The sequence below is a fragment of the Cupressus sempervirens genome, chromosome 2 (assembly GCF_028749045.1).
Source record: "Cupressus sempervirens isolate cs-2001-9-10 chromosome 2, ASM2874904v1, whole genome shotgun sequence".
In the NCBI taxonomy this organism is placed as follows: Eukaryota; Viridiplantae; Streptophyta; class Pinopsida; order Cupressales; family Cupressaceae; genus Cupressus; species Cupressus sempervirens.
Window position 1 is genome coordinate 549046 of NC_143119.1, and position 21287 is coordinate 570332.

At 40.8% G+C, this 21287-nt stretch overlaps 1 protein-coding gene across 1 annotated transcript in view; it reads right to left on the minus strand.

Annotated features, from left to right (window-relative positions):
- Positions 1-835: 835 nt before the first annotated feature.
- Positions 836-21287, minus strand: part of LOC149570774 (ATPase family AAA domain-containing protein At1g05910-like) — a 35446-nt gene continuing 14994 nt past the window's right edge. The window contains exons 2-11 of the mRNA XM_089812338.1: positions 12690-12740; positions 12491-12595; positions 10589-12394; positions 10268-10456; positions 9986-10128; positions 2359-2604; positions 2073-2259; positions 1900-1965; positions 1546-1789; positions 836-1450 (exon numbers count right to left, since the gene is read on the minus strand). Coding sequence (XP_089668464.1) covers positions 993-1450; positions 1546-1789; positions 1900-1965; positions 2073-2259; positions 2359-2604; positions 9986-10128; positions 10268-10456; positions 10589-12394; positions 12491-12595; positions 12690-12740 — 3495 coding nt within the window. The 3' untranslated portion in view covers positions 836-992. The remainder of the gene's footprint in view (positions 1451-1545; positions 1790-1899; positions 1966-2072; positions 2260-2358; positions 2605-9985; positions 10129-10267; positions 10457-10588; positions 12395-12490; positions 12596-12689; positions 12741-21287) is intronic.

Sequence of the window (21287 nt, forward strand, 5' to 3'; positions counted from 1 at the left end):
AAATCCAGATAGCAATATCACAATATAATGCTAAAAGCCTTACAAAAAATATTAAAAGCATTTAGTTACGAATTCGAGCACGTAAGTCAGATCCATGGATTTGCAAAAAAAAATTCCCAATCAGAATTCATGAATATATATATATATATATATATATATATATATATATATATATATATATATATATATATATAAGAGAGAGAGAGAGAGAGAGTTTTTAAGAATTATGTATATTTCTCTCAGTTTTTAGTATATATAATGCATAAAAGGGTCATTCTGAAAAGCAAAACAAATTATTTTAAAGTCATATTAGATAGCTTAGACCCACTTAAAACCGTGGATCCTTGAGGAGGATTTGTAACTAGATTCGTGCAGATCCCAGTTTCACACAGTGGATCCGTTCGGATTCGTGGCCCGCGAATCCGGACGAATCCACTGTGTGAAATAAGGATCCTGCCCGGATCTGCACAAATCCTGATCCAGATCGGATCCGGCCTCTAGGGCACGAATCGGGTAACTAAGTGATGAAGTAACATCTGCTGAAACACAAATGACTGCATCGAGCCTAAAGATTATTTTTGTTTAAGACAAGAACATGAGACATTGAAACAAAGAGTAACTGCTTAGATCATGATAGTAATTGTGCTTAGGACGATAAATTTTTTCCAATTGGAATTGATAAGTAATTGTAGAATTAGAGGATACTATTCCAGATGGGAAATGTAATTAGTTGGATCACATGACAAGAAGCTAATAGAAAATGAATATAAACTTGACTAAGCCACCAAACCCCAGTAGAAACCAAAAAAAATTGTGGTGCAGGCTTGGGAGAATATTTTAAAACCACTTAAAACCTATACCTGTTTTTCTAATTTGATATATTCTGTGTATCAACCTGGCTGTGATTCAAAACTTGGGACAGTATCATATTTACATCCTGCTGCTCAAATTAGTTTCAAAAGTTGTGCGTCTTAAGTCCTTCAGATACAAACCTATCTTTGAAAATTGCTTTCATCAGATGAGAAGTCCTTCAAGAATTTAACAATCATAGGTTTATCAGCCTCTTTCAATGATATCACACCTCGACAAATTTGACCATAAAGTCTTTCAAGTTCAGAAATACCATAACCTTCAGTACGTTTCACAAATATTTGTTCTATTGAATCAATCTGTTCTGCCAAATGCTTGCTTATTGGCACTTTGGGTAAGGATTTGCTTCCACCATCCTCAACTGCAATGGTGCTTTCTGCAACATCTGTTGGGGCAAGCGGTTGATTCATTATTTCATCTTGATCATTTGCCTCACGTTGCTGCACACTTCTAAATGCCTCAGTTGTTTGGCTACCATGAGAGCATTTTGTTGGAAGAGTATTCTGCCCAGAAGTATCAATCTCCATTGGTTGTGAACTGTCCTCGGCAAATGGATCAGAGTTCCCAGCCACAACTTCACCTGTAGAACAAAAAATTCTGAAAATTTCAATACAATTGTGCTTCAAAATATCAAAAATAAATTAGGATTTGGCATAGTGCAAAGCATAATGCCACCTTGGTCAGGATCACTGTTTCGCTTTGAGCGTTTCAAGACCTCGTAGCTTTGAGATACATTCATTTCAGGCTGAACATTGCGTAGGCGTGCACTTGCTCTTGTAACATGAACTGGTTGAGCAACAGGATTTGGAAGGAAATTTGTGGCTGAATCCTCTGACAGACGAGTAGGCCCACCCTGAGCAGCAATTTTATCACAGAAGGCAACTAGTAAAGGATCCATTTGAGAAAGCATGCCAAGAACCTGAGTATGCATAAGACTGAGGATTAGCAAACTGAACAATAAATGCTTACTACATGACATGAAACATTTGAAACTTCAATTACTCTCTCTATTAGCACATTTAATCATACCGCATCCTTCAGTGCACATGCTCTACTGACAATTCGAGCTCCATTGTAGTCATCACCATTATATGCCTGTTATGCATGACTACTGACAGTCAGGACTGCCTCAAAATTTAAAAACAAATCTTTGTTTGACATAAGAAACTGCTAGGATCATAGGCATGTCAAGTCATGCTTACTTTTGCATTGGCTGGAATTAGTTCCACATCTTGCAGGAATGCTGAGCATGTTAAGTAACGCCCATTATCTACACGCTGCAGTAAAGTAGTGATATCCATTGGATTTTGAACTATTGAATAATAGTCAGGAGCGTCTTCATCCATTACAGGGTAATGAAAGACACTGAACCGTTTTTCATACAGAAGTCTGCACATTGAATGCCCATACATATAAGCACTACAATAATTCACTTGGTAAACATGTCCTCAACAGATGAATCAAATGATTGATGCATCACTACAAAACCTGGTGCAGACATCCCGAAGACACATTCGGAGCCGTCGAATAGCATGCTCCTCTGCTTCTGCCTTGGCACGTAGCTCAGTTTCACTTGGCCCTCTTGCTGCTTTTGGTACCTTTGGAAGTTCTGGAATCGAAACATTCTCTTTGGGAGTAATTACTACTTGTTCATCAGGGATACTAAGAACACCATCGACCAATTGCGAGAAGAATCTACACCTGTCATCAGAACTTGGTTTTTCTACTTGGTAACTGCATAAATTAAAAAGAACGTAAATGCATAAGAATCTACACCTGTCATCAGAACTTGGTTTTTCTACTTGGTATCTCCATGAAAAGCAAAAGAATGTAACTGCATAAGAATCTACACCTGCCATCAGAACATGGTTTTTCTTGGTAACTGCATAAAAAGCAGAAGACTGGTCCATTTAGTTATACATTGCTTATTAACTACATCAAATTACTGCCCAGAAAATCAACCTGTTCATTGTATACATTCTCCAAATGGAACAAATTTAAGCTGAAATTTTGGATCCTAAAACTCTTGGCCAACTTTAATCTCCCATTACAAAACTATTATAAAAAGACTAAGAACCCAAAGCTAGAACTACCCCAAAGAACCTACTCAATGTTTCTGCAGTCTCATTATTTCATCTTAATACAAAAGAGGCCAGAATTCATTGTGCCCAAAGTATTACAAAATAATTGGAGCCAGAGTTCTTGTCTATTCATCTGAAAACTGAGGATCCTAAAATCCCTCGCCAAATTCAGTCTCCCATTTAGGAAAACAATATGAAAAGATGAAAAGAAACCCAGCGCTACAACTCCATGTTTCTGTAATCCCAAAGAACCTGCTCATTATTTATGCAGTCACACTATCTCATCTTAATACCCAAGAGACCAGAGTTCATTTTCCCCAAAGTATTGCAAAACAATTAGAACTGAAATTCTTGTTTTTTTGGTTAATTAGAACTGAAAGTATTCCATAGCCTAACTTCCTATCATGCCATTGTCTTTCCCAGCCAAACATGTGATCACTTAATGGAAAAAGAATACAATGGCTTTTGATTTGACAAATCTATACATTTAGGATCTCAATTTCAAATATTACCATCCACCATCAAATGAAAGTTATTTCTGTTTTGTTTAATCGGAATGAGCATCAAATTGTGAACTTTACAACTAAAGCAGAAGCTCATTGTTTAAATTAGCTGTATAAGACAATGCATGCTGCACAATGATTCTAAAAATAACAGCAATGTTCCACCATGGAATGTAAAGATCACTCAGAACAGAACTTTCACATACTTTGAGGATAACATATTTTTTGATGAATAGTCCCTTCCTTATATTAAAATATATATAATAAAGTTAAATATTCACAAAAAAAGGGGCCCCGAGGGAAATAGGATCACCCCGCGAGTTCATATGGCCAAAGGTCGGACATCAACTATTCATCAAAAAAAAAAAAACTTCAGAAAACATAAAAATCCTCAAGCTGTCAAAGCGGCACCAGCCGAAGGAGGGGGATGATCCTTATCATCAGAGCCCCACCTGAGGGTGGGGTGAGAAGACGGCTCGAGGGGAGCCCATCTATCATCAACAGCAGCAGCATTAACTTCATCTTTCTCTCCCTCAGGCCTGATAGGAGAAATGGCTAAGTCCAGCCCGGAAAACACCCACTTGGGGTTTGAGTGCGCAAAGGGCCAACCGGTAGCAAGAGCAGCAGGAGGAGCCATTAGGGACCACCCCGAGCCAGGTCTCCGAGGAGGCGAGGCAGAGCGGTGCCGAGCACCAGATCCTCCAGAAGAATGGCGCCGACCAAAAGCACCACTGCTGGGAGAGCGGTGTGGCTGAGAGTGAAGTGTATGTGAGCGGTGAGCAGAACTACTACGTCCTCGACGGCGACGGCGACTGCGAAGAGTACAGTCGCCAGAGGCCAAATCCGACGGAACATGAGCTACCGTACAAGGGGCATTTCCCCAATGAGCCAAAAGCTCCTGTAAGTAAGCCACCTCCAAAGCCACTTTATCTGTTTGTACTTGAATCTACAACATGACAATGTTATAAATACATGCTTTAGCATACATAGCAACATTAATGTCAACTGTGTTGTTAGCATAAATAACTACATTGTGATCTTTCCATATGGTAAATAAGATCTCCAATCTAAAACCATGCCATATTTGGGAGTACTTGAAGGGCATCTAAGTGTTGTCACCCAGAACAACCATATGCCAAGAGAAAGGTTCTGGGCAGAAGGGGCGAAAGAGGTCATGGATACATCCCCAATAACACTAAGCCCGTCTACAGAACCAAAAAAGTGCAAAAAAGTCTTTGGTTGACCACAAAAAGGGCAACGGGGGTCAAGAACACCCAGGTGCCACAGCCAGGGGCACAAAGGCAAGCCCTAGAAAAGAACACACCAAGCGAAATGCGCAATTTTAGGTTCAGTAATGGCTTGCCACACAGCGGAGAACTTATGACTCCAAGTATCGTGAGAAGATTGCAAATGCCATCGTTGGTTGAGAACTTCAACCTTGGGCAAGTGAGGAACCAGCCATCAATAGCCCAGCCTAGGCTTATAGCTGGTTACCGGGGTCTCTGGATACCACTTCCAGTCTTTCCACCAAAGGCGAGAGGACTGAATGCCCACTTTATGTAACAAATGTGGAGGCGCCACAAAAACTAGAAGATCAAAAGTTTGTCGATCTGGACAAGTGAGCCGGAATTGTACTTTCATATCTTCCCATGACCGTAAGCTCATAGTTAACTCTGGAGAAAAGATCTTTAGGGTTCCTTATGCCACTTTTAAAAAAACGCAAAGCACTAGCCCCATGCACCTTAGCCAGGGGAACACCTTGGATAGCAAATAATGGTGACCACTAGAGATTGTGTTGGTTCATGGAGAGCCCATCTCTGAACCCATTGCCAACCCAACGAAACCAAGGCCTAACTGCTTCCCAGGCTTCCCAAATACTCTTGGTAAAAAAAGTACCCTGAATCTGGATAGGTTCAGTGGTAACAAGAAGGGTCTAAAATCCAATCCCCTTCCAGGCTGGCCAATGAACCGGAAAGCCTGAAGAAATGCAATGTCTTAACAAAATCTTCCAAGCTTCATTGCCGAAAAGAGCTCGAATCACACATTTGGCACATAAAGCAATACCTTGCTTCTGGGTGGACAACAAGCCTAGGCCACCAAATTCTTTGGGAAGACAGCAGAAATCCCAGGCGACTCTATGAAATCCCTAGTGAGAAGCATCTAACGCCCAGAGGAAATCACGTAATAGGTGCTCAAGTTTGAGATAAGAGACCTTTGAAGGAGCCCAACGGGAGGAATAGTACACATGGGTGGTGGCCAACACTTTGGAACAAATCTGGAATTTGCCCGCAAGGGAGAGAGGTTTGATAATCCAATACTCTAGCTTCTTCTCTATTCTGGCAAGAACTGCATTCCAGAGCTCGATGGATGAGGCTTGGAAGGCAAAAGGGATGCCAAGAAAACGGAAGACTTCCCCATGCTAAACCCATTTCCATTGATATTGCCCAAGCCAAGCAGGACAAGGAAGGGAAGACTGCCTATAGAAAAGGACTTTGTGTCATTGAATAGCAGACCCTGAAGCAAGACAAAATGTGTCAAGACATTGCAAAGCGGAGGAAACATTCTCTTCATCCTCAATGAGAGTGAGGAAGGAGTCGTCTACGAAATGGCCATTCACAAGCTGATCAGGGGAATCCAAGAGAGAAATACCACAGACCCTCCCTTGTGAGATGGTGTTTGTGAGCAAATACCCAAAACCTTCGGCTGCCAACACATATAAAGAGGGTGCCGATGGGCAGCCTTGTCGGATTGAACGATAAAGCCCAAAGGCTTGAGACTAGCGGCCATTAATGGAGATGCAAGCAAAGGCATCCCCAAAAAGCATCTGGACTGACTACAGGAAAGTAGGGCCAAACCCAAGTGCCTGAAGCATTGCAAGGATGAAAGGCCACTCAATCCGGTCATAAGCTTTGGCAAAATCAATCTTGAGAAAGATGGCTTGTTGCTTGGAATGTCGAGCCCATTCCATCCCTTCCCACACAATAATTATATTGTCCAGAATATAACGGGATTTGATAAAACCCATCTGTTCAGGGCGAATGGTTTGAAGAAGAAGATGATGGATTTTAAGAGAGAGAGTCTTGGCAATGATCTTGTAGGAAACATTCAACAAAGTGATGGGCCTCCAATTGCATATATCTTCATAGGTCACCCGCCTCAAGTATGAATTTGATATTCCCCTTGTTAATGATATTGCCTAGAGAGCGAGAATTGTAGGCTTCAATGTAAACCTTATGCAGGTCTGGTCCAATCTCATCCCAAAAGGTTTTGTAAAATTCATAAGGGAAACCATCACCTCCAAGGGCCTTATCGTCTGCCATAGAGAAGACAGCTTCCTTGAGGTCCACTAAAGTGAGCTTCTGCTCACAGAACGCATATTGTTCTAGAGCGAGTCTTTTACGAGTGACATCCAAACAAGCCTACAAGGCTTGATTTCGAACTTTCAAGGGACTCTGCACTGTGAAAACTTTTTCATAGTGGCGAACGAAAGCTTGGAGAATGTTAGGAAGCTCACAAAAGGAGTACTGACCCTCCTGAATGCGTTGATCCCTACCGTAGAATGGCAGGCCCTCAACGCATTGAAAAATTCCTTGGAAGCTTGATCGCCAACCTCTAGCCAATGAAGGCAGGCTTTGAATTGAGCTCCCCAGGCAATATAATTGTCTGCAACCTGCTTCTTGTGGCGAAGGTTGGCAAGCCGAACCTAGAGATCCATATCAAACAGATTCATGGCTAGAGCTTCAATGGTCGTACAAAGATCTTTCGTAGTGGCCTCATAGGATCTCTTGCAGTAAGTGGCCAGCTGCCTCCCATAAATGTGAAGATACCTCACAGTACAGGTGATGGCATCATTCCACCACTGAATCCACCCAGAGGAAGAGTGGGGCCTAGGTTCAAGGTTCCAAGTTTGTAAAATATGAGCGAAGGTGGGCAGATGTGACAGCGCTAAAGTATTAACGTAAAATTGAGTTTTACAATTACAAGGGGCAGAATGCCAGGTAATGGAGAAGTGGATGGGAAAATGGTCAGAAAGAGTCATGTCAGGGAGTGGAGTGACAGGTAGCAGACTCCTGTGAGAAAAAGAAAAAAAGGACTTTGCAGAAATCATAGCACGGTCCAACCTTTAAAGGACCCTGTCAACTCCCTCTCAAAAGTTGGACCATGTGTACCAGACGCCATCAGTCCGGTGGCGATGAACATTGGGATCAAAAAGACCTAGCTTGTTCTGCATGTAAAACCAAGCTTCTCACTCTCCAACTGACCATTGAAAAGGTAGAAGGCCCACTTTATCAATAGCCAGCTCAACCATATTGAAATCTCCGCAGAATATCTAGGTGGCAAGCGGCAAAGAATCAGCTAGCCACCTCCACAAGTGTAAGCGCTCAACCGCATCATTAGGGGCATATATATTTACAATGCCAAAAGAATGATTTTGAAAAGACAACAAAATCAAACAACTCTCTGCATGGGGTTAGAACCATGGGAAATAACAAAAGAAAAAAGCCAAGAGGAGAGGAGAGTGACTACACCACCTCAACCAGCTTCATGCTGAGAAGCAAAACTAACACCCTCCGGCCATATCACACGACAAGCTGAGTTGAGAAGAAACCCACAGACTTTGACTTCTTGCAGGCACAGAACATCAATATTGCCAAGCCTATGCTTGGTATCACGAACAGAATATTTTCTAGGGAGGTTTGTTAGCCCCCGCACATTCTAGGAGAGAAAGTTCATTATAAACCAGCTTGCATATTCTCCTCGTCCCCAAGCGAAGAAAAGTTGTTATGCAAGAAAACAGAGGATTCAAACAAGGAGTCACCCAAAGTGATGGCTCTTCGTTTATCCCTAGTGATAGAAACTACATTCCGGCCTCGGCCTTCAGGGCTGCAAGAGCGATGGAGAGACGAAGAGGAAATCATAAAACTGCTTGAGGCGCACGGACCCAAGCAGCTTGGACCTCCGACTATTATGTCCCCTATAATGTAAGGTTTGAGATAGGCGGCAGTACAACCATGGGAACCTCTGGTGCCGTGGGCACAAGAGGAGCCGCACTAGAGTTGGGACGACTTGGTTCTTGAGAAATGGCGCTTGGCTTAGCAACGCCCTTGCCTTTCTTTATGACCGTTGTCCACTCATCTTTTTTAATAGCCGAAGCTGGCTTGGGTTCCTACACCGAAGAGCAATTGCGCTCAAGAAGAGGACGATCCTTTATCTTATGGCTGGCAGATTGACAACGAAAGCAAGTATTCGGGAGATTCAGGTAAAGCATCTTTTGGGTAAAGGTGGTAGCACCAATCTAAATTTCCACGGATTCCTTAAGGTCCCTAGAGAGGTCGACCTCAATACAAACCCTCCGCTGAGGGCGGGCATTGAAAAATTTGTCCGGTTCCATAGAAATCACTTTGCCCACAATCTGGGCAATTTTTGGGAGGAAAGACCAGCAAGGGATTGGCAGCCCAGGGAACTCTACCCAAACTAGAACCCTAAGTTTGTAGTCATCCAAGACGCAAAAATCTCGAGACCATCTCTGAAAAACAAGCAGAGACGAGCGAAATATCCACAGCCCATGGCTGAAAATGCTCTCAACCTAGGAGGGGTTACCAAAATGAAACAAAAAGAAACCCTTAGTGAGGCTTTGAATCCCTTCAAGGCGAATCCCCTGGGGGGTCCAAGCCTTGGTTACCCATTCAGGCAACATGCTTTCAGATGGAGTGCGACCCACAAAATACCCAATAAGGGTTTGGGTTTCTAGCCATTGACAAGCAGATTCAAAAGCAGAAATATTCAAAACCAGGTCAAGCGAGGAATTACCTCGTGAAATACCTTGGGCACAAATTTGCGCAGGCATTTGCTCGACAGGGCCATTTTCGCATCCAGCAACTCCTCCAGCACCAGCAGCAACTGCTGGGCCGAAGAGGACCGAGGTCATTATATCCTAAAGTAAATTCCCGCAATAAATGCGGAATGACAGACAGTGAAGCAGAAAGGGCTTAGACACAAACCGTACAAACCCTAGCAGAGCACATTGAAAAAACCTCTCTATAGGTATAACATATATTTTGAATGATGGCAGTAATTAAAAAAGCATGTCAGAAAAGAGAAACATATTATTTTGAAAAGTTGGACATGATTTATAATTTTCATATTAAAAACCACTCACTATGAATTTCAAATTATTGAACAATCCTCAATATTGCAGTGTGAGAGGACCAAATGATGAAGACATACTTTGTAGAGGCGCACATAGAATCCTGAGGCAGGGAATCTACACCATATTGAATAATCAAAAGATGATTGGATGTTCTATTATACTCAGCCAAGATAAAAATTTGGAATACAATCAGGCTGTACCAGATTACCAGAGTTCATGCCCACTCAATTCAATGGCAAATTAAATTTATATTGAATTAGAAGTTAACGGGATACCTGGTATACCATACTACTCAAAATGGATCTGTGCCTAACCATAATATTGAACAAACCGAGCAGGCAAAATATAAGAACTAACACAATTATGTCATTGATACATACATATAGCGACGCCCAAACAAGGATGCAGCTTCCCCATCCAATTCGTCAGAGGGCACACAGGAGGTTGCAAGAAGTAATACAGGAAGGTCCGATGGCAGTTCGTCCAGTATAGTCAGTAGAACAGCTCTGAGCAATTCATGGGCCTAAGAAGCTCAGTGAACCAAACAAAATTAGAAATATATCATTTTAGGAAGCTCTAGCAATAAAGGGAAACTGGTTTCAAAACTGATAAACAGAAAATACCAAAGTCATTGAAGTACACTAATGTGATGATATACAAACCGTCTCCCACCAAAGCTGAAGTTGGGGCAGATACAAGATTGAAGGTGAAGTTCTCCTAGCCTCTCCGACAATATGCACAAGTGCTTCCTCAGGGGTCTTTGCACTTGGGTCAGACAAAAGTGATGGAAGTCCAAGAGAGTGCACAGGGAACCTCTCTAATTTATGTAAAACTGCAGGGCCAATATGGTCCTGGCAGGAAAAGTACAAATATAGCATATTTCAGAGATTTGCCTAGCTGACAAGCCAGACAATTCAAAAGTTTTGAACAACAGACTCATGTTATAAATGTGTAAACTTTAAAAAAGTAGTTTCTAACCATACCAAGCCAGCACCCTCCTTCCCACAAAGTAAAAGTCTTGGTCTGTAAACTAGAGGAATGGAAGAACCATAGGGAAATCCAAGTAACTTGGCAAGATTGCGAGAACTATCCAATGAATCTTTTCGATCACCCTTGTCCACTACATGGAAGATCTCAGAAATATAATTTCTGATTGTTTTTAGATGTCCTTGTAAGCATGGAGCTATTATTGGGGACAATGGCCTTGACTGTACTGTTACCCCTCTATGAGCAGCAGGAGTAATTGTACACATAGCTTCCAAGAAATCAAGCTTCCCTACTTTCACAGAATCCACGTCTATGACAAACTGATCATCACTAGTGTATACTTGAGGATATTTCTCACGGAAGGCCCTAATTGCAGCTTCTGTGCACAAAGCTTTTAAATCAGCACCACAATACCCCACACAAGCTGCTGCTAATTCCATTCTTAATTCCTCTGATAAAGGATTCTTCCACTTTCTAGTATGGATCTTTAATATCTCAGCTCGTGCTTTACAATCAGGTAAGGAAAATACAAATTCACGATCAAACCGACCAGGTCGGCGAAGAGCTCCATCAATAGCATCAATCCTGTTTGTAGCTCCGATAAGCACTACTTGACCTCTAGAGTCTAGACCATCCATTAAAGCAAGAAGTGTAGATACAATTGAATTGTGAATTTGTTCTTGTTTGCTAGACCTCACTGGAGCAAGACCATCTATTTCATCAAAAAATATTATGGACGGTTGGTTCCTTTGAGCTTCTTCAAAAAGCAATTTCAGTTGCCGCTCAGCTTCCCCAACCCACTTGCTAAGCACATCAGCTCCTTTTCGCATGTAAAAGTTTACTTTCTGTCCTGCCTTGGAAGCTGCACATGCTAAAGCCCTTGCAATCAACGTTTTTCCAGTTCCAGGAGGACCACACAATAAGACTCCCCTTGGAGGAGAGATGTGATAATTTGCAAAGAATTCAGGATAGAGAAGAGGGAAAAACACCATTTCTTTCAGTGCATCAATGTGGTCAGAAAGCCCTCCAATATCATCAAAACTCACATTTTCATCAACCTGCACAGGTTGTATGTCAGCTCCACCTTTTGAACTAGGCCCAGCAGTTTGTGCACCTACACCTCCATAACCATAAGTATCACCTTGATGTCCCCATCCAGATGCTGCAACATTCAAACCCCATGCAGTTGTGCTATGCATGTCAAGTCCGCCACAAACCCATTGCTGACCAAAGTTTCTGTTTCCCCCACGCATCCATGAACCAACAGGACCCTGATCCATCTCATCCACAAGAAGAGAGTCATCTGAATCATCAATTCTTGGTGCACGATGCCGTTTGTATGTCCTTGAGCCACCTCGTCTCGTATCACGTGCATTTTTGGTTCCCATTCCTTGCTGCAATACTTTACGTGGTGGAGATCTTGGTCTTTGCTTTTCTTCTTTTTCAGGAGAAAATCTCCTCACCTCAGTGCGATTTCGGAGAGCATACCGTCTCCTTCCTTCTTGTTCTTCACCCTCCTCACCCTCTTCCTCGACTTCATCTTCTTCATCTTCCTCTCCTTCATCCCCAGCGTCCCCCTCATCTCTATCATCTTCCTCCTCTGAGGATTCCTGGTCTTCAGAATCTTGAGAAGAATGATGGATGGTTGACCTTGTTGACCTTGTTGACCTTCGAGGCCGGAGTCCTTCTCGTCTTGGCAAAGATGCAGTATCTCTTGTTTTCTTCTCTCGCAGTGGACTCGACTGCTCATCCTGACTAGGGTTATTGTCGACTTTAGTAGTAGACGGCCGATATGTTCGTCTCTGTATATATTTATACACAAACTTACAATATACCTTCACAAATAAGCAGCATACAGAACAAATAACAGAAACAGTGGAGATTGGAAAAAATCCTACCATCAAGTCTGCATCCTCTGTGTCTGTGTTATCAGTTTCATAATCCTCTAAATTGACAGAAATTTTTCTTTTCCTTGTAGAACGACGTAGAGTGGACGTATGTAACTGCCAGTATAAGCAACTTCAGCATACATTATTTAATCATGAAACATGGCTACTTATTTGACAATGTAATATGGAAAGACCAAGTATCAGTTACCTGCACGTTCATGTTTTCTGTCTGGGACGAAGGACCAGCAGTTTTATGCACCTGAGAAAAGAATTCAAAATAATATAGAGACCTCTACTAGATAAATGAGAAATCCACAATAATCTACATAACAGAGCATACAAATGATGTATGCATATAAACAACAGTCAAGTATCTGTGACTCCAAACACAAATTAATGAGAAGGGAAGAAGTTTTCCCAGGTAATATGAATTATTTTTTAGAAAAGCATATAGATATATTACAACAAGGAGAATGGAGCCATTGCAAGCTGCTTTGGAGCTAGGGTATTGGGAGGGCATGGTCATTATGGTGCTGCTTCAAAGGACCAGAGCAATCATGCATCCATGGTAGGAAAAAAAATTCCTTATGAAATGATCTCCATTTTTCTCAGAAGGCTGGACTGAACTTGCCAAAACCGAACCAAGGTGGTCTACACAGTGAAGGGAATGTCTGCTTGGAGCAGAATCGGGTGGAGAACCTACTGCTGGGCAGCCTGCAACGGAATTTAAGCTGGCAAGGACTGGTGAAGGGGTGGGCTCTGGATGTAGCAAGAAGACTCCATTCAGAGATGTGGCAGAGGGCTGCTCACAGGGGATGTGTTCAGGGTGCTTTCCTGAAGGAGGTGTTCACGACACCCATACACAGGCCCCTTTCAAGCAACAGACTGCAGTTGGTTCTTTGGGTGCTGGGGTATTGAGGCCGCCATCTAAAGCCATTACTGTCCATCTAGAAGGGGAGGTGGAGAAAAAAGTTGCTCATAACGTTGCTGTTTCCCCAAAGCTTTGGTTTGATTGGACGCTTCAGGGGTTTGTAGAAAAGCTTGCATGATCTCCACAAGTGGATTGCTGCAAACTGGTAGCCCATTTTGAGCAGGTGTGTCCAAATCTATCCTGCTGCTAGGTTTTTCATTGTTGTTTTCAAAAAATTTCAGGATAGAAATAAGATTCTATGTGATTTTCAATGGCACTGAGAGGACAAAGTTACCCTGATGTTTAAGCCTTGGCATTCTGCCTTCTGCCCTGCCACTGAAGTTTTTGGTAGGGTTCTGGTATGGGTAAGAATTCCAAATCTTCCCCTACACTTTCGGCTCAATTTACTTTTTGAGGTTGCTGGAAACTCACTGGGCAAATTTTTGATGGCAGTTAATGGTCATTCCAATCTTCTTCATTCTACTTTTGCTCCAATTTTGGTGGTGATGATGTACAGGAGGTTTTCTGAAGCTTTAACACTCAAAACATTAAAAGGATGTTGGGCGCAACCATTGGATTATGAAAGGATTCTGTTCAGATCCAGGTGTTTTCAAACAGGGCATATGGCTGATAAATGTTTCAAATAAAGATAACATAAAACCAGAGTTTACTTTACTGGCAAATATTCGCCAAATGGCTAATCTCACTCATCGGGGACCCTGGATTTGGCGAATTTTTTGGCACTTTTGGGGTGGCGACATCACCTGCAATTTATGAAAACTGGGTCACCTGCTCAGACCAATCGCCAATACTGATACATAATCATTTTTAATTTGACGACTACTTCGCCAATGGAATCTAATCTTTCCACGTGGTAAATTAAATGTTTCGCCCACAATTTCTGAGGTATGGCTTAATAGATGGTCACATTCGCCAATCTATGGTAAAACTTTAAGTCAGACTATATGTAAATTACATATATTTGACAAGTGTCTCTATTCCGGAGACTTTCTAAGGAACTTTTTATCCTTCTAATCTTTGGCCTGAAATAGATTATACTGTGGACAAGTGTTGTTATTTCGGAAACTTTCTCTGAAACTTGTTGTACTTTAACTTTTTAGCCCGAAATGGGATTTAGACCGTTGATTTAGGATCATCTAATGGTCATTAAAAAGGGTTACTGTATCTTTGGATGATATAAATTTATGGTTTCTATATATTTTTACTTTTGGTCGCAATTTTTTTGAAATAATTAAAGATTTGCCACGGTTTTACAAAATTTTCATACAATGGAAAAAAATCGCCAATAAAATTAAAGTTTTTCCTATTTTGAAAAAAAAAAAATCGCCAATTCAAATTTTTTTTTTTTCGCTAAAAATAATGTTGGATTTGCCATGATTTTATATATTTTTCCGAAGGGGGGTTTCTTAAAGTTATCCCTGCATAAAACATCTTCATGATGGAGAGATGTGTCCACCAATCATTATACAGTGGAAAAGAAGATTGAGAAAAAACAACTTTTTCTCAGGTGGTTTCTGAAGATGCATTACAGCAGTCTACAGAACCTCGTATTCAGGGCGAGCAATCTGCATTAGACAGTGATAGTATGGTAAAAATCAAGAACACTGTGGATTTGAATCATAAAGGTATTGCTATGCCAGAGGGTAAAGAGAAAGGGATTTGTGGGATCTTCCAACATGGGGGATGAAACTGTGACTAGGGATAGACAGTACCAGCAAGAGGAATACTCCGCAGCTGAGACGGAGTTGATCCCCCAGAATAGCTCAATGAGATGGCAGGAGGAAGCCGCAAAAGCCCAAGATGATTGGCAAACTCTCAAAAGGAAAAAAGCTAAAAAAGAGGCTGAAATATTCATTTGATGTGATTCTCCTCTCTCACTTAAAGGGAGAACCCTGTCGTAATCCTTGAGGACTATGTGATCTCTGTGGTGTGATTATGGATCTTCTGGTTTAAATGTCTTTATGGTTTTCCTGTGTAGTTAGAAATTAGTAAAGGTGGTTTTTCCTACTTTTAATCACCCCTGGACTGGGCCAGGTGCTTTTCCGAGATTAATATTAGTAAAAAATTATATTTTACTGGTCTAAAAACAATAAAAAGATATAAAATAGATGTATTAAAACCGAACAAGTAAATCACAATATAGTCTTCTGTACGAGTGAAATGCTTAGGAACACTAGCAAAACTGAAACTAAGAAGGAAATAGACTCGGTCAATAACTTACATATGCAAATTATAAAGTTTTAGTGTTAAACTTACCTAAAAATGCTGACCATAGAATCTAAGACTGCTAGCAGAAAAATATATAGCACATATCACACATCTTTAATTCATTAGCTTCAACAAACTGCAACTTGTAGAGGAACTGCTAATAACCATCCTCAAGTTAGAGGGGATAGATAAAAGGGAAGTAGAAGCTGTGAACTGCAACCTAGAAAACACCAGTTCCATGGGGACACATCCCACCTAAATACAGCCGTTTCCAGGATACAGGGACCCCAGGGAAACACAATTGTAATTTTTTTTTCCAAAGTTGCATCCAACCCCACAATTCACATTGATAAAACAAGTGAGAAACTGTGTTACCGGGGATGCGGGGATGCCCCAGGAAGCCCCCTTTTTGCAATAAATCATGGGAAACATTCCCCAAACCATGAGACTGATACTTGGCGCCAAGGACATCCAGCCATGCCAGGGACGGCAGGCAAAAGTCAAGGCATTTAGTTTTGAAAAGATACATCTGTTTGCAATTGCTGCCATTTCCTTTCATTTGCTATTCTTCATTATGTCTCTTTAGTCTTTATGATTACTGCTTTTTTGGCAGAATGAATTATTTGATAATCACTAAAATCTCTGCTCTAGGTCAGTGCTACTTTATTCCTCTTCATTTGTCCAGGTTGGCCCTAACATTTTTGCCCTAGTTGGCACTTTACTTTGCAACTCACTAACATTTGGATGTTCGTAATTATCCTCCATCTGGTTAGCCCTTTAATCAGGACTTAATTAGTCTTAACCATTGTTCCTGGACTCGCCAGGACACAGAGTTCTGTGCCAGCTGACTTTGGCCAAGTCCAGGGGACCTAGAACTCAGGTTTGTCTGAGCCTTGGCTGAGGCTCACTAGAAACCAACTGTTGCCGAGTCCTGCTGGGTTCTTGCCATGTCTTGCCAATTTTTTGCCAAGTCCTAAGTAAGGTTAGCCTTGCCGAGGTCACATAGTGTGAGTCTCATTTCTATGGTCTTAACCAATTTTAATTATTTATACTCCGAGTTGTCTCTCCTTCCAATTATTAAATCACTCATGCTTTATTGTTTAATGCTGCATTTGTTTGCTGGTGCATTCTGTGTTTATAAAGCCCTAATCTCAGGCGGGTGTGGCAGTCTGCCCTCCGCAAGATTGCTCGTCCACAAGCAATTTAAATTGGTGTAACCAAGGAGGGTTTCCTCAAGATGGTCTTCAATTGGAAATCGTTTGATCTCGCAATCCCCTACCTTACTTTTTATTAAAATCCACAAAATTTATTTCCACTATGCTAATCTGATTTTATCATAACAATTTGACCCAGGATATGTTTTTGTTAATACTAACAACTTTGCCAGGGTATTAAATTTGCAAGATTTGTAATTTTTAAATATGTTTTCTCTAATCTCTCAGAGAGAAGAAACAAGGCCATCTTGTAATACCATCAATTGTATTTGCAAGAAACTGCTTTGGTTGGCCATACATTTGCACAATGGCATGGCTATCTCTTTAAGTCGAAGAAAGGACAAGCTTTTCAGATTAAGATGACGGTTAGAAGCATGACACACATCTATGGTCTTAAATGTTTTTTGCTAAAAAACTTTAAAGATTTGGAACTGTCTTTTTGTTTCACAACCTTGCCTTATTTGTAGTAGGGGCCATGTTGAGTTTTGATTTGTTTGCTTGTGCACTCATTTTATTGTGTTAGCATCTTGAAGGACAACTTGACTGTGTTTGCCCTGCAGGGTGTAGTTTAATGCATACAACAATATACAGAAATGTAACAGAACACAATGATGCCAGAGAACTTACATAGAGTCCAAGTGTCTATGAAGATCATGAGCCTACGGTGGCATAAAGTCAGGCCTATGGCAAAGAAGACATGGAACCAAAGTCAAGGAACATGGGGAGGCAACTAGAAGATGATGTTGCATGAAAAGGCTTGTTGTATTCAAGCGCATACGGAGGAATTACAAACTGCATGCCTACAGAGAAGCAGTAGGCCTACGGTGCTCACAGTGCATACATGCTTATGAAGAAAATTTGCAGCAGTGATTTTACTAATTGCAGTAGCATCAAGCATCCAAATCAAAACAAAGACATAAACACAAGAAATTGTATAAAATGACATGGTTGTGGGGTATGCACAAAACAGATTTGACGAAGGCAAAAAATGACAGCAATAAGGCCATGTGAGGAGACAATGTACAAGGCTAGGGAATGTCGAACCAGACATATGAACTTAGAAGATTGGAGCATTGTAATTCTTGATTGCCATAAAGAAGCCACACACGCAAAAGACGCACTGAGAAGACAGCACATTAAACGTGAAGGCCAACTAAAGGCAAATGGCAGAGAAAGAAAAGAAGCCGCAAACAACCAAAAGAACTCATACAAGAGATTGCCCTAACAGAATTAGCATTATAACTAGGGCAAAATTGTTATTAATTGATTCGAGAGGAAAGAAGCCAAACAAGAGAAAACAATTGCAGGTGTCGCCATCATTATCACCATCAAGCAGCTCTTCAGGAATGAATAAAGACAAAGAGTTGCCATCAAGGATGAAGATTGCATGAAAGCTAGATACAGACATAAGCACAAATAAGAAGGTAAAGCCCAAGGTGCAAAGGCAAACTCAAAAAGATGAAGTCACACCACAAAATGTTACATTTGAAGGTTTAAATGGCATCGAGTGTAAAACATGGTAGAAAGAGACTCCAAAGAATGCTCTAATTACGGAAAGCCCAAGACATGCACAAGTGTATTGGCGATATAGATGTTAGTGTCTGATATTTGAAATCTTGAAGGGGCATCATGGACGATGATAGAGACTTATGACAAACACAGCAGCATTTGCATTTTTAGTATCTTAGGTACAACATCACCATTACTCTCACACTGACCGAGTTTACTAGGGTTTTTAGCATCCTCGTGAGTATAGGGAAAAGATTGTCAAACAACAAAAAAATGACTAAGGAAGAGAAAGAAAGATTGCTAGAATTGATTTTGCATAAACTTGACACAAGTAGAAATGGACTCGATAGCTAATGCCTCCAAGAGCCACGGGATAAATAAGTCTCTTGTTATAATTGGTGAGTGGAGATGTTTGTTGGACATTGTCAAAATGTCGAACCTTGGACAATGCATTACCTCAAATTGTCCAGATGATTGGCATCGTGTACGACTGGGCATCCGCGCTTGTTGTTAGAATGGATGAATTCATGATGCTACAACACGAGACATTTTATATGATGCATTATGCCATTGAGTTATCTCCCAAGGTCTCCCACACACAGAAACTTGTGGAAAAAATGGAGGTGAAGCCTCAAGGTCATGTAGAGCCTATGCAATGGCCTATTCTATATTGGCGGCACTTGGACACAGGTGGTGCACAGTCAAGACAAAAGAGGATGTGCCAAATGGTGGCATCAAAGTCTAAGTTTGAGGATGGACACATCACAGGCCAATAGAGGTAGTTTTTGGATAGTGAGCATAAGACTGGAGCATGCAGCAAAGGGATAGGCCTTGGATTCGAAAATAAAAGTTGGAGCCACACCGATGGATACTCACACTTTCAAATGGTGGCACATCCCGAGTCCTATTTACCCGACCACTTCTATCTGAAGTCGCCCAATTGACTCCACCTACTTCATTTGGTGTGGTGTTGGTTGAAGTTCCTGCACTAGGCTTTGGGCAATTACGGGTCTCAATTACCATGACATCTCTAAGTGTGGAAGCAGTAGTCGTAGCCACACCACCAGTGCTAGAGCTAGGGCCTGTAGTGGCAGCATCTTCCATAAGTCGAACTGAGCAACTAGTAGCAGCCTGCAGTTGAAGTCACGGCAGAGTTGGTACAGTTGAAGTTGTTAAGTAAGGCGATTGAGGTAGTCAAGACAGTGATAGTAGGGACAAAGTTAGTGGAGAAGCTAATCGAGACAAAGGTACATACATTGGTGGGTGGTACTCCATCACGAGAAGACATGAACACTTGGCTCAGCCACTTCTAGCTTACACCTATAAATGAATTTAAACCGACAAAAGTGATAGCTATGCATAAGTTTAATACAAAGATTCCACCACTGAAAATGGCTATGTTTCCTATTTGTGAAGATCATGATTTATGTGAGGCCCATCCATTCTTCTCGTTGGTATAAATTGTGAAGTTTTGATATGCTTCAAGAAGTAACTTTATTGAGAAACTTGTGGGATATTGGGATTCTAAGAGCTATATGATATGATGAGTCTGAACAACATATTCCTCGCAAAAGGGTCAAACTATCACGGATAATTTATATTCAATTATGTTCATGTTTGGAAGAAAAATGAATCATATTGCTTACTAATTGTCATGTTTCTAGTTTATAATACCTTCAAATGAGTCCATAGCACAATGGTAGCTCTACAATTTGAATATGAGAGTAATCAAACTAAGTAATATCCATACATTCTGAAACCACTTAATAAATCTATACAACAAAGAGATTAAGTGTGACTTTAGAGTGGGTTTTCAATTAGAGAGATTGTCCAAAGCTTCAAGATTAGAACTTGGAGGCTATTCGACAACTTTGACAAGAAATTCCCAATTGCTACACAGTTCATGTTTGCAATGGTAATTCCTGAGGCATAGAGATGTTATTTCCTACCACGTCTAAACTTGGACATAATATTTGTTGTGTTTCCACACGAATTCATTCAAGGATCAATTTCTCAACATCACAAAAGGTTTGGGTTTGAGCAAAGAGTTCAAATATTCACTCTGATATTGTAGAGTTTGGAGCATTATGTATGACATTTGAACAGATTATATCCTCATTGTTCATTTTTGGTTAATCCTCCACGTATATTTGGAGCTTTGTCATTTCAAGTAGAAGAAGCCTTAAAATTGATTTATCAATTCAAGAAACTTGGAGGTTCATTACTTTGGAAGACACATTAAAATTTGGTAAGAGTAAGAAACAAAAGAACAGAAAGAAGTTTTCCATATTTGATGTGATGCCAAAAATTTCAAGGATATAAGATAAGGAATTTTACATTGTGGGGGGGAATAATAAACAAAGTTCTATTCCCATTTGAACTATCCTTAAAAGGGAGATATCAAAGAAGAGACACCATCAAGGATGTGCAAGGATGTTGATGCAGGAGCATCTTGCATGGGAAAATTATTGGGGGGAAAAAAAAAAAAATTGAAAAAAAAAAAAAAAAAATTGTGGAGAGAGAAAGTGACGAAAATTAGAAGAGAAATAATAAAAAAAATTTAAAAAGGGGAAAAAGAAGAAAAGAAAGGAAAAGAGGATTTTTATTTTCGAGGTGCATAGGTGGCATAATAGAAAAAAATAATAATAATAATAAATTAAAAAAATGGTTGTCATTCCATTTATCGAGGTGTGTGGGTAGAATTCTAGAAAGTTATGAATGTTGTAAAAGGTTGTGGAAGTTGTGGAAGTTGTAGAAGGTTGTGGAGGAATTCTAGAAGGTTGTGGATAAGTCATGCATGGGGTGGTAAGTGCCTATTTAAGCAAGGCATTCAGCATTTCTAAATCAAGCTCAAGGAGAAACTTGAGGAGTAGAAGCTCGAGAAGACGGTGAAACCTCAAGGAGTAGCTTGAGAAGTGGAAGCTTGAGGAGTAGCTTGAGAAAG